Below are 12,907 nucleotides of genomic sequence, written 5' to 3'. Positions count from 1 at the left end.
CCCCGAAGGACACTACTTTTCAAACCTTATAAATAGACCCTAACATTCCCAGAATTCCTCACTTCAATCCAAATACAAGCCAACTGCATATTCAGCCTTCCCTTTACAGATTCTCTCAAAAAGTTCTACACAAAGTACAGTTCGTCGTACTTGGGATTTGGAGTGCTCCTATTCCAAGTTTTGCCGTTGTATCTTGGGAGACGATTTCCATTTAATCCGTTAGCACCGTTGCGGGGAAATTTCTTCTTAAGGACAGAGACAACTCGCCTCGGCAAAATTCTCGTTCATAGCAGGTTTCCAACAGTTTATGTGACATTATCTTGCTTCTTGTTCCTTATCTTATTCATAAGTTTGATTTTGTCTTGTTTATTTATCGTAGATGCCAGCCCATTGGAATATTCCCGATGTGTCAACACTCTTCCAATTATGTCACAAAATGGTAGAAGACTCCGGTTTACAAGAAAACCTTCGTCATCTACGTTGGGAAGAGATCAGTAAGTCTTTCCATGACAAAGGAAGTACATTTTCACCACAAGTTTGATAAGATCAGAAGCACGTGGCTGGCATTTTACAAGAAGAGGGCCAAAGTTGGTCGTGAGTCTTATGGTTTGGAGATTGACGACAACACCGGGATGCTAATTGGTACCGTGCCAGACATATCAGCCCACCTCGATGTAATTTAGGATGCTGATTTTGTGTGTTCTTTTATTGCTGAATATATAAATTTCTTACTGATTTTGTTTCATTTTTTTTTTTCAGGAGGCTGGTAAAAGGGCATTTAAATGCTTCTTGGCAGATCCGGACCTCTTCGACAAGTGCACGGACATATTCATCAAGCACACTTCCAGAGCAGCTTTAACCTATTCGAAGCAGATAACCGGTAGCAGCAAACGGGGTGCCGATGAAATGCAAACTTCCACTTTGCGGAATCAGAGATAGAAGACTGACGACGTGGCGAAGGTTCCTTCTTTTACGGAATGCTATCATATATTAAAGGTCATACCAGACTTAGGTGCCGACGTCGTGGCGAAGCATATCTTTGGGGAATTTTAATTTTAATTCGAGTATTCAATTCGAATTATAATATAATATTGTAAAATTTTGGAACTTTGTTGTCGTTGTTATTATTATTACATACTTGTCTTGCATAGTTTATTCAAAAAGAGATAAAAAATCATTCTTGATATTAATTATTATCATCATTTGTTTATTAGGTTTTAATGCAAGTTGTAATAAATACATATGATATTAATTAGTAATATCCACCGTGCATATATAAGGGATGTAGAGTTTTCACGGCGAAGGAAATACCTATGTGTAGTGTATTTATATTTTTCGCTCTTAAATGATAAATAAGAAACAAAATATTATTTAAGTTAGATAAAAAAATAAAGCGAAATAAACTTGACAAAATTACAATCGGATATAACATTTGAACCCTTCTCGATTCAAATCATTGAATAAATCGTAAATTTATATAACAAAAACATAAGATTTACGATAAATGGGGTTTTGGATCTTCCGACGCGTCTCCGTCTCTCGCTTTCGGGGTTTTGGATCTTCCGACGCGTCTCCGTCTCTCGCTTTCTTTCTCTTTAATTCATCGAACTATGATCATGACAACACGAAATGTAAGAGAACAAAATATTATTTAAGTTAGATAACAAATAAAGTGAGAGTATACAAATAAAACTTGATACCTTAACAAACCAATATAACATGCGCGGAGTATAAGATATTGTGAATTGTAACACTCCAGTATAATATGCATGGCCAATTTTAATCAGGAATCGTTTACACTCCGATATTCATTGAACAGCAAAAAAAACGTCTTCCTGGGTTTTTTTCGGTCCGCGAGGTTCTAATTGTCGCGTCAATTCCACAATAACAATGGAAATTTAACCCCTCATATGACGGCATAGATGAGCCGCCTTCAGTGGATGTACAAGTTGCCCTATTACGTTGTGTGCTTGAACTGGAAAACTCATTATATATGATTATTGATGTAAACATAAAAGGAAATCGTCAGAAGAATTTGTGTAACATTATTTACCAGATTTCAGGCCAGATTTCTCATCGTTAGGGGTCAGAAGTGCTGATCAATTTTCTTTAAACTGGCCGTCGGGAAGAGATTACCACTACAAAGGGAACGAAAACACTAGCAAAATAGTAGAAATAGTTAGAAGAGTAAACGCACAGCGATTTCTGTCTATTTCCCACAATTGGACAGAAATTAGACTTCCACAATCACGATGATAGATTACCCGTGCTTAATTAAGACAATAACCGGAAATCCACGTAAAGAACAAGTTAATTCGGATCAAAATTGAAAAATCCCCAAAAACTGAAATTAGGGTTCTTACCAATAGTGCAATCATACAAACAAAAATGGCTAAGTCACCACATCATCAAATGTTTCTTAAATAAAAAGATTACCCAAGAACTTGACCCCAAAATAAAAGATAACAGTGCTAGGGACAATTCCTAAAAATGAGTTCTTGTTCAAATTCAAGCAAGAGATTGGAGTTAATTCGAACTAAAAATCAAAATTCTGAAGAACAAGTCAATTCGGATCAAAATTGAAAAATCCCCAAAAACTGAAATTAGGGTTCTTACCTTGGGTGTAGCGGAATTTAAGTGAAACTGAACCCACAAGCCTAAGATTTTGATGAAATATTAAGATTTTTTTTTTATGACTGACCTCGTGGCTGCTGCCAAGGTGCGTGGCCGCGGCTATCTTAAAAGATTTTTTTATTTTTTTTGTTAAAGTTAACCTTCCACTTAAATCCTTAAAAATCAAATCAATAAAAAATTAAAGAAGCCCTCTTCTTCATTCAATTAGGGGACTGAAATGCAATTTTCCCCATAAATGCACCAAACCTAGTTAAAGCTCCCTCCTTGTGCCACCTCTTTCCTTCCCACGTATTGACAACATTTTCGGGAAGATTGTGTCACCTGGTGGCGCTGATTTTCACGCGGCGGCACTAGGGTTTGATAATATTCACGATTTTGAGTTGGGATTCAATTGTCAGTGATCTAATCTTTCAATTACTGCTGTAATCGATCATAGGTAATCTACCCATCATGTATCTGATTGGGGCTGTTTATGGTTAATTTTTGTGGTGGTAGTTGCAATTTTGCGTTTGCTGCTACGCGTTTGCACTGATTTATTAAACATTTCATCAATGTTCTTGGAGCTTTGGATACTTCGATTAAGATTTATGGGGGTTGAGTTGTTTTTGGTGCTTGAATCAAAGCAATTCTTTGCATTTCTTGGCGAATAAAAGCAAGTCGCGGCGGTGGGAGCAGCGGTCGCGGCGGTGGGAGCAGCGGGGACAGTCGGAGCAGCGGTGGCAAACTGCTTTTAACCCTATAAAATTTGAACCCTTCTCGATTCAAATCGTTGAATAAATCGTAAATTTATATAAAAAAAACATAAGATTTACGATAATGATGTAATACACCAATAAAATATGCACTGAAAGTTTACATTGGGACAAAATACACACGGATATAATAATAATAATAATAATAATAATAATAATAATAATAATAATAATAATAATAATAATAATAATAATAATAATAATAATAATAATAATAATAATAATAATAATAATAATAATAATAATAATAATAATAATAATAATAATAATAATAATAATAATAATAATAATAATAATAATAAGGGTAAATTACAAACACCCCCCTGAGATATGGTCAAATTACAAAAATCCCCCTCTTGTTTGAATAATTACATCTACCCCCCTCAACTATGATTTTTTCTTAGACCTCCACCTTTATGGTGCCAAATTCAACATAGTCATCTAGATTCCGTGAAATGTGCTCTAGTTTGTACTCTTTTTGTGTAAAAAATACAGTTTTCGATGCACCACAAACCGATATATACAAGCTAAATATCACATATTATGATCATCTTGCTTCATAATATAGTGTTTGAATGGGATAAAACGGGTACAAAAGTGATAATATTCCATATAATCTCGAAGATTCCACTAAATTTGATGAGTTGAGGGGGTGGTTGTAATTATCCAAACAAGAGGGGTGTTTTTGTAATTTGACCATACCTCAGGGGGGTGTTTGTAATTTACCCTAATAATAATAATAATAATAATAATAATAATAATAATAATAATAATAATAATAATAATAATAATAATAATAATAATAATAATAATAATAATAATAATAATAATAATAATAATAATAATAATAATAATAATAATAATAATAATAATAATAATAATAATAATAATAATAATAATAATAATAATAATAATAATAATAATAATAATAATAATAATAATAATAATAATAATAATAATAATAATAATAATAATAATAATAATAATAATAATAATAATAATAATAATAATAATAATAATAATAATAATAATAATAATAATAATAATAATAATAATAATAATAATAATAATAATAATAATAATAATAATAATAATACAAAAGAATTAGTTTCTAGCAACAATTATATTTATATTCACAACAAAATTATATTCGCAAGAGTTTTATTTTTTGCGAATAGTATATTACCTGTGTAGAAAATTTCATCGCAACGCCACAAAGGGAGTGATAAAAAAATACATTCTTCTTGCAAATATAATAAAATTGTTGCGTGGTGCACTGGTGCTAATGGTAAATCGAAATATTGATGAGTTCATGTATGTAAATTAATCTATAATATATTGATTTGCCAAGAAAAGATTGCAATATCATATTTATTTTAAATAATTCTATTTTTTCTTGAATGAATATTTATATTCGTCCGAGTTTGTGCATTTTTAGGGTCGTTTATCGAGTTGATTTGGTGATTACTCACCGATGATATATTTGGGAATTAGAATTTTCACGGCGAAGGAAATACTCTGGTAGTGTATTTATATTTGTCGCTCTTAAGTGATAATAAAAATAAAATTCCTAAAATATAAAAAAATGTTTTGAAAATATACAAAAACTATTACGCTGATTGGGTTTGAGTTTTAGTTTTATTTCAAATTTTGTTTAATAGTTTTTTAACTTTTTTATATTTTCCAAACATAGTTTAATAGATACACGGTGCATCTTCTGGTCAAATTGTATTAATTTGGTGAGTGAAATATCAATTGAAAGTCGTTGGAACCATTAACTTTTCTGCACTCGCGTCTCCTCCGAGCGGCGATTAGACATCAATTGAAGTGGTTGAAATTATTAATTGCCTAATGTATTACTTGCGTTCCCACAAGAGAAAACAAGAAGAGGAGAGAAAGACGAAGAGGAAGACGAGGAAGACGAAGTGGATTACTTGCGACCCGACCGCCGAGTCCATTGCTTCTAGTAGCACTCCGGTAAATTGTGTTCTGCTTTTCTCTGTTTTTTCGAAATAATGTTGGTCTTAGTGTCATATACTTTGGAGGTGCGATATACTTTCGTAAATTTCTACTATTCGCTTAGCCACTTTTTTTGTAGCTTTTTCGTTTGTTAGAAAGCTGTTTAGAGGTTGTAATAGGAAGGAAACATCCTTTTTTGTGTGACTCTGCTTTTCTCTGTTTTTTCGAAGTTATGTTGGTCTTAGTGTCATATACTTTGGAGGTGCGATATACTTTCTTAAGAAGAAATCGAAGCGACAAAAAGAGGTGAAATCGTAAATTTCTACTATAAGCCGCTAGTTCTAGTTTTTGGGTCCATGAACACGAGTCTTCAATGGTTTAGTACCCTCAGCGAAGTTTAGCCACTTTTTTTGCAGTTTTTTCGTTTGTTAGAAAGCTGTTTAGAGGTTGTAATAGGAAGGAAACATCCTTTTTGTGTGGCTATCTTAGCTGAGAGGTTAACTATGGGTGCTGGACTTTGAAGATTCTTGTAAGTGGCCCTGTTTTTAATGTTTTTAGCTTCTGAACTACTAGCTAGGGTTGAAGCTTGTCCTGTGGATCTTTGTAGTGTCTTTGTTAAGGTTGTTTTACGGTTGCTTTTGGCAGTTTCACAGAATGTGCTTTGGCCGTGGGAGCAATTTGTTTTGCTCTGCCATGACAACCAATTTTTATTTTGCCGAGCACTAGTTTTGCAGGTTTCTCTCCTGACCCTGTCAGGATCGATTACTTGGTTCTAAATTTATATGTGATTGTTTATGTGACATTATCTTGCTTCTAGTTCCTTATCTTATTCATAAGTTTGATTTTGTCTTGTTTATTTATCGTAGATGCCAGCCCATTGGAATATTCTCGATGTGTCAACACTCTTCCAACTATGCCACAAAATGGTAGAAGACTCCGGTTTACAAGAAAACCTTCGTCATCTACGTTGGGAAGAGATCAGTAAGTCTTTCCATGACAAAGGAAGTACATTTTCACCACAACAATGTAAAGACAAGTTTGATAAGATCAGAAGCACGTGGCTGGCATTTTACAAGAAGAGGGCCAAAGTTGGTCGTGAGTCTTATGGTTTGGAGATTGACGACAACACCGGGATGCTAATTGGTACCGTGCCAGACATGTCCGCCCACCTCGATGTAATATAGGATGCTGATTTTGTGTGTTCTTTTATTGATGAATATATAAATTTCTTACTGATTTTGTTTCATTTTTTTTTTCAGGAGGCTGGTAAAAGGGCATTTAAATCTGGCCTGAAATCTGGTAAATAATGTTAATAATTGAAAAATAATTGAAAACAAAGGACTGCTAGTTGAATATGATTCGATCATTAGCCTTACCGAACTCCTTGTTTAACAGAAGTCGAAAGTAAGAGGCAAAGGTTGCAGCAGGAGAATTTACCTTCATTGTTCTTCGTTCAGTTTATAAATATGGTACGCCTTCTCCATTCATTAATTAACATCTTCAAATTTATTATCTTTATTTGTTTAGTATTCTCACATAAAATTAATATTTCTATTTACAGCCTAAACGCAAATCTAAAAACGCTGTGGTTGAAGACAATCGTTGTACTATCAAGGCTATGAACCACATAGAAGTTTTGCGCAGATGGCAACCACCTGCGCGGGTGATAGATAAGATACGTCATACTTGCATTTATAAATATGCCAATTTACTTATTGGGGACCGAAGTATGTTACCTGTTAGAGCTGACAATTCTTTAACTACGTTTCTCATCAAAAATTATGATGAGGAAGAATCTTGTTTTAAGATATGTAATAGTAAGTTTTTTTTTGGATTAGAAGATATTTATTTTATTACCGGACTTCCAGTTATAGGAGAGCCCATAGTAGCAAATGAAGAGAACCCGCAGGCCACCCGCAGGTACCTTTTGAAGATGGAGAATCAGAATGTTTCCACTTCTGTGAATGTAAAAGTGGGCGAAATTTTAGGTGCTTATCCTTCACACAATGATGATATGAATGAGGAAGAATTAGATAGGTATTGTCGAGCCTATCTAATGTATATTATAGGAACAATTATTTTCCCAAATACACCCAACAACACAATGTGTTTGGCGAACTTTAAATTCCTCGAAGATTTGTCGAGGGTTGACTCGTACGCTTGGGGTGCTGGGATGCTAGCCCACATCCACGATGCTCTGCACTCATCAAAGAAAGATTTTAGGGGAAATTTACGAAATACTTTTTCGGCGACCTCCATACCGCTGCATGTAAGATTTATTTTAATTTTTCTATTTTACATATTTAATTTATTGTTTAATTCGCTGAATTTATATTCGATTTTTTTATGTTAGTTTTTCATAATGCACCAGATTCCGGAAATTGCAAATTATTACTCTCTGGGTTCTAAGCGGCTCCAGCTCCCACAGAACTTCCCGCTTGTGGCTGGATGGATACCTATTCTTCTCACGGATTGCTATAACAATCAGAGTAAGATGAAGCCCGGGCCTAGGAAATCCGTAAGCTCCCTCCAGCACCCTCATTTTCAAGGGATTATGTTCTACGTGCTTACGTGATTTAATTATAATTATGTGGTCTAGTTTGAGTTCATTAAGCATGATTATAATTCTTTATATGTTTAAGTGCTTAAATTATATTTATATGAGTGATTATCGATTTTTATGTATCGATTTGCTTCGATTTTTAAATCAAGATAGGTATAATTATTATAAGAAAATAATAATTTATGTTATATATGAGTTTTATATGTAAGCTTAAATGATTTTTTGATTTATGGAACTCCTATTACAAGCAAAATCCAGGCGGCAAAATCCATGTTCATATTAGAAGAGTTTTTTTTTTTGGATAAATTTGTTAGAAGAGTTCATTTGTGGAAAGAAGTATGAATGTCGACCCCTAGATATGTATTATTTTTCAATTCACGGTGCTATTTGGTGTGATTTTCTTGGTGTGTAGCAGCTTTGGTATCTATCATAATCAATAATAATTTGCTTTTTCTTTTTTTGTTTTTTTTTTATTTTTATTTTTTGAACAGGTTTTGGATGGATTTGCCGATCAGGATATTTTTGTTCCTTTCATGGATCTTTTCCATTTTTTTGTTTAAGTTAGGAATAACTAATGCACATACCTCACAAGAGCATGTGCTAATTTGTGTAGTAGGTGTTCTTATGTGTATTATTATTGTGATAGTAGTAAGAGTAGCAAACGAGGATCCAGAGGAGGGTCTACCTATTACTGATCCTCGCAAGGAGTTTCAGATTTGATCCGTCGCTGCCGCGGGAGATGCGTTTTGAAGTTTTGGTGTAAATATCGAATATGGACAAGGACAAGAAGGCTGCTTTTTTATGATAATCTTGTTACAATATGGGGAGCTGAAATGGTTGACAAGTTGTTGTCTTTGCAGTGACATGGTCTAGTTTAGGTTTGGAACAATCAACACTTATTTATAATAATCTTTTTGGTATGGGTTGATGTGTCCATATTTGCCGTATGTAATATGTAATATGTGTAGTGTGGAATTGATGCAACATGGTGTTGCTTTTTTGAGGCCATGAAAGCAAAAAAAGGCCTTTTTTTATTTTCATGGCCTAAAAAAAGCAACACCATGTTGCATCAATTCCACACTACACATATTACATATTACATGCGGCAAATATGGACACATCAACCCATACCAAAAAGATTATCATAAATAAGTGTTGATTGTTCCAAACCTAAATTATCACTGCAAAGACAACAACTTGTCAACCATTTCAGCTCCCCATATTGTAACAAGATTATCATAAAAAAGCAGCCTTCTTGTCCTTGTCCATATTCGATATTTACAACAAAACTTCAAAACGCATCTCCCGCGGCAGCGACGGATCAAATCTGAAACTCCTTGCGAGGATCAGTAATAGGTAGACCCTCCTCTGGATCCTCGTTTGCTACTCTTACTACTATCACAATAATAATACACATAAGAACACCTACTACACAAATTAGCACATGCTCTTGTGAGGTATGTGCATTAGTTATTCCTAACATAAACAAAAAAATGGAAAAGATCCATGAAAGGAACAAAAATATCCTGATCGGCAAATCCATCCAAAACCTGTTCAAAAAATAAAAATAAAAAAAAAACAAAAAAAGAAAAAGCAAATTATTATTGATTATGATAGATACCAAAGCTGCTACACACCAAATAGCACCGTGAATTGAAAAATTAGTACATATCTAGGGGTCGACATTCATACTTCTTTCCACAAATGAACTCTTCTAACAAATTTATCCAAAAAAAAACTCTTCTAATATGAACATGGATTTTGCCGCCTGGATTTTGCTTGTAATAGGAGTTCCATAAATCAAAAAATCATTTAAGCTTACATATAAAACTCATATATAACATAAATTATTATTTTTTTATAATAATTATACCTATCTTGACATAAAAATCGAAGCAAATCGATACATAAAAATCGATAATCACTCATATAAATATAATTTAAGCACTTAAACATATAAAGAATTATAATCATGCTTAATGAACTCAAACTAGACCACATAATTATAATTAAACCACGTAAGCACGTAGAACATAATCCCTTGAAAATGAGGGTGCTGGAGGGAGCTTACGGATTTCCTAGGCCCGGGCTTCATCTTACTCTGATTGTTATAGCAATCCGTGAGAAGAATAGGTATCCATCCAGCCACAAGCGGGAAGTTCTGTGGGAGCTGGAGCCGCTTAGAACCCAGAGAGTAATAATTTGCAATTTCCGGAATCCGGTGCATTATGAAAAACTAACATAAAAAAATCGAATATAAATTCAGCGAATTAAACAATAAATTAAATATGTAAAATAGAAAAATTAAAATAAATCTTACATGCAGCGGTATAGAGGTCGCCGAAAAAGTATTTCGTAAATTTCCCCTAAAATCTTTCTTTGATGAGTGCAGAGCATCGTGGATGTGGGCTAGCATCCCAGCACCCCAAGCGTACGAGTCAACCCTCGACAAATCTTCGAGGAATTTAAAGTTCGCCAAACACATTGTGTTGTTGGGTGTATTTGGGAAAATAATTGTTCCTATAATATACATTAGATAGGCTCGACAATACCTATCCAATTCTTCCTCATTCATATCATCATTGTGTGAAGGATAAGCACCTAAAATTTCGCCCACTTTTACATTCACAGAAGTGGAAACATTCTGATTCTCCATCTTCAAAAGGTACCTGCGGGTGGCCTGCGGGTTCTCTTCATTTGCTACTATGGGCTCTCCTATAACTGGAAGTCCGGTAATAAAATAAATATCTTCTAATCCAAAAAAAAACTTACTATTACATATCTTAAAACAAGATTCTTCCTCATCATAATTTTTGATGAGAAACGTAGTTAAAGAATTGTCAGCTCTAACAGGTAACATACTTCGGTCCCCAATAAGTAAATTGGCATATTTATAAAGGCAAGTATGACGTATCTTATCTATCACCCGCGCAGGTGGTTGCCATCTGCGCAAAACTTCTATGTGGTTCATAGCCTTGATAGTACAACGATTGTCTTCAACCACAGCGTTTTTAGATTTGCGTTTAGGCTGTAAATAGAAATATTAATTTTATGTGAGAATACTAAACAAATAAAGATAATAAATTTGAAGATGTTAATTAATGAATGGAGAAGGCGTACCATATTTATAAACTGAACGAAGAACAATGAAGGTAAATTCTCCTGCTGCAACCTTTGTCTCTTACTTTCGACTTCTGTAAAACAAGGAGTTCGGTAAGGCTAATGATCGAATCATATTCAACTAGCAGTCCTTTGTTTTCAATTATTAACATTATTTACCAGATTTCTCACCGTTAGGGGTCAGAAGTGCTGATCAATTTTGTTTAAACTGGCCGTCGGGAAGAGATTACCATTACAAAGGGAATGAAAACACTAGCAAAATAGTAGAAATAGTTAGAAGAGTAAACGCACAGCGATTTCTGTCTATTTCCCACAATTGGACAGAAATTAGACTTCCACAATCACGATGATAGATTACCCGTGCTTAATTAAGACAATAACCGGAAATCCACGTAAAGAACAAGTTAATTCGGATCAAAATTGAAAAATCCCCAAAAACTGAAATTAGGGTTCTTACCAATAGTGCAATCATACAAACAAAAATGGCTAAGTCACCACATCATCAAATGTTTCTTAAATAAAAAGATTACCCAAGAACTTGACCCCAAAATAAAAGATAACAGTGCTAGGGACAATTCCTAAAAATGAGTTCTTGTTCAAATTCAAGCAAGAGATTGGAGTTAATTCGAACTAAAAATCAAAATTCTGAAGAACAAGTCAATTCGGATCAAAATTGAAAAATCCCCAAAAACTGAAATTAGGGTTCTTACCTTGGGTGTAGCGGAATTTAAGTGAAACTGAACCCACAAGCCTAAGATTTTGATGAAATATTAAGATTTTTTTTTTATGACTGACCTCGTGGCTGCTGCCAAGGTGCGTGGCCGCGGCTATCTTAAAAGATTTTTTTATTTTTTTTGTTAAAGTTAACCTTCCACTTAAATCCTTAAAAATCAAATCAATAAAAAATTAAAGAAGCCCTCTTCTTCATTCAATTAGGGGACTGAAATGCAATTTTCCCCATAAATGCACCAAACCTAGTTAAAGCTCCCTCCTTGTGCCACCTCTTTCCTTCCCACGTATTGACAACATTTTCGGGAAGATTGTGTCACCTGGTGGCGCTGATTTTCACGCGGCGGCACTAGGGTTTGATAATATTCACGATTTTGAGTTGGGATTCAATTGTCAGTGATCTAATCTTTCAATTACTGCTGTAATCGATCATAGGTAATCTACCCATCATGTATCTGATTGGGGCTGTTTATGGTTAATTTTTGTGGTGGTAGTTGCAATTTTGCGTTTGCTGCTACGCGTTTGCACTGATTTATTAAACATTTCATCAATGTTCTTGGAGCTTTGGATACTTCGATTAAGATTTATGGGGGTTGAGTTGTTTTTGGTGCTTGAATCAAAGCAATTCTTTGCATTTCTTGGCGAATAAAAGCAAGTCGCGGCGGTGGGAGCAGCGGTCGCGGCGGTGGGAGCAGCGGGGACAGTCGGAGCAGCGGTGGCAAACTGCTTTTAACCCTATAAAATTTGAACCCTTCTCGATTCAAATCGTTGAATAAATCGTAAATTTATATAAAAAAAACATTGGGACAAAATACACACGGATATAAAATATGCACTGAAAGTTTACATTGGGACAAAATACACACGGATATAATAATAATAATAATAATAATAATAATAATAATAATAATAATAATAATAATAATAATAATAATAATAATAATAATAATAATAATAATAATAATAATAATAATAATAATAATAATAATAATAATAATAATAATAATAATAATAATAATAATAATAATAATAATAATAATAATAATAATAATAATAATAATAATAATAATAATAATAATAATAATAATAATAAGGGTAAATTACAAACACCCCCTGAGATATGGTCAAATTACAAAAATCCCCCTCTTGT

The 12,907-nt window shown here is 33.6% G+C and overlaps 1 protein-coding gene and 1 long non-coding RNA gene across 3 annotated transcripts; one reads left to right on the top strand and one right to left on the bottom strand.

Annotated features, from left to right (window-relative positions):
- Nucleotides 1-7,396: 7,396 nt before the first annotated feature.
- Nucleotides 7,397-8,679, top strand: LOC148768111 (uncharacterized). The gene is made up of 3 exons (XM_088822902.1): nucleotides 7,397-7,614; nucleotides 7,699-7,863; nucleotides 8,400-8,679. The coding sequence occupies exons 1-3, from the start codon at nucleotides 7,402-7,404 to the stop codon at nucleotides 8,466-8,468; spliced, it is 447 nt and encodes a 148-aa protein (XP_088679028.1). The 5' UTR covers nucleotides 7,397-7,401; the 3' UTR covers nucleotides 8,469-8,679.
- A 1,569-nt stretch (nucleotides 8,680-10,248) lies between these two features.
- On the bottom strand, nucleotides 10,249-11,672 carry LOC148768110 (uncharacterized). 2 transcript variants are annotated; one of them, XR_016033446.1, is made up of 3 exons: nucleotides 11,188-11,672; nucleotides 11,029-11,102; nucleotides 10,249-10,936 (listed from the first exon to the last, which is right to left on the bottom strand). It is a non-coding gene; the product is annotated as an uncharacterized LOC148768110 (long non-coding RNA). The 2 variants fall into 2 exon arrangements; XR_016033445.1 differs by having other exon boundaries at nucleotides 11,200-11,672.
- Between the last annotated feature and the right edge of the window lie 1,235 nt (nucleotides 11,673-12,907).

The sequence above is a fragment of the Erythranthe guttata genome, chromosome 9, assembly GCF_056151865.1.
Source record: "Erythranthe guttata isolate IM_541 chromosome 9, IM_541, whole genome shotgun sequence".
Taxonomy (NCBI): Eukaryota; Viridiplantae; Streptophyta; class Magnoliopsida; order Lamiales; family Phrymaceae; genus Erythranthe; species Erythranthe guttata.
The sequence above is the reverse complement of the archived record's forward strand: the minus strand, read 5'-3'. Positions and strand labels throughout refer to the sequence as shown.

What these genes read in the sequence shown, in the direction of transcription:
- LOC148768111 (XM_088822902.1), top strand. Translation starts at nt 7,402, where the DNA reads ATGTATATTATAGGAACAATTATTTTCCCAAATACACCCAACAACACA. An exon ending in CGACCTCCATACCGCTGCAT is followed by an intron (nt 7,615 to 7,698) that starts GTAAGATTTATT and finishes TTTTTATGTTAG; the next exon opens with TTTTTCATAATGCACCAGAT. An exon ending in AGCCCGGGCCTAGGAAATCC is followed by an intron (nt 7,864 to 8,399) that starts GTAAGCTCCCTC and finishes TTTTTTGAACAG; the next exon opens with GTTTTGGATGGATTTGCCGA.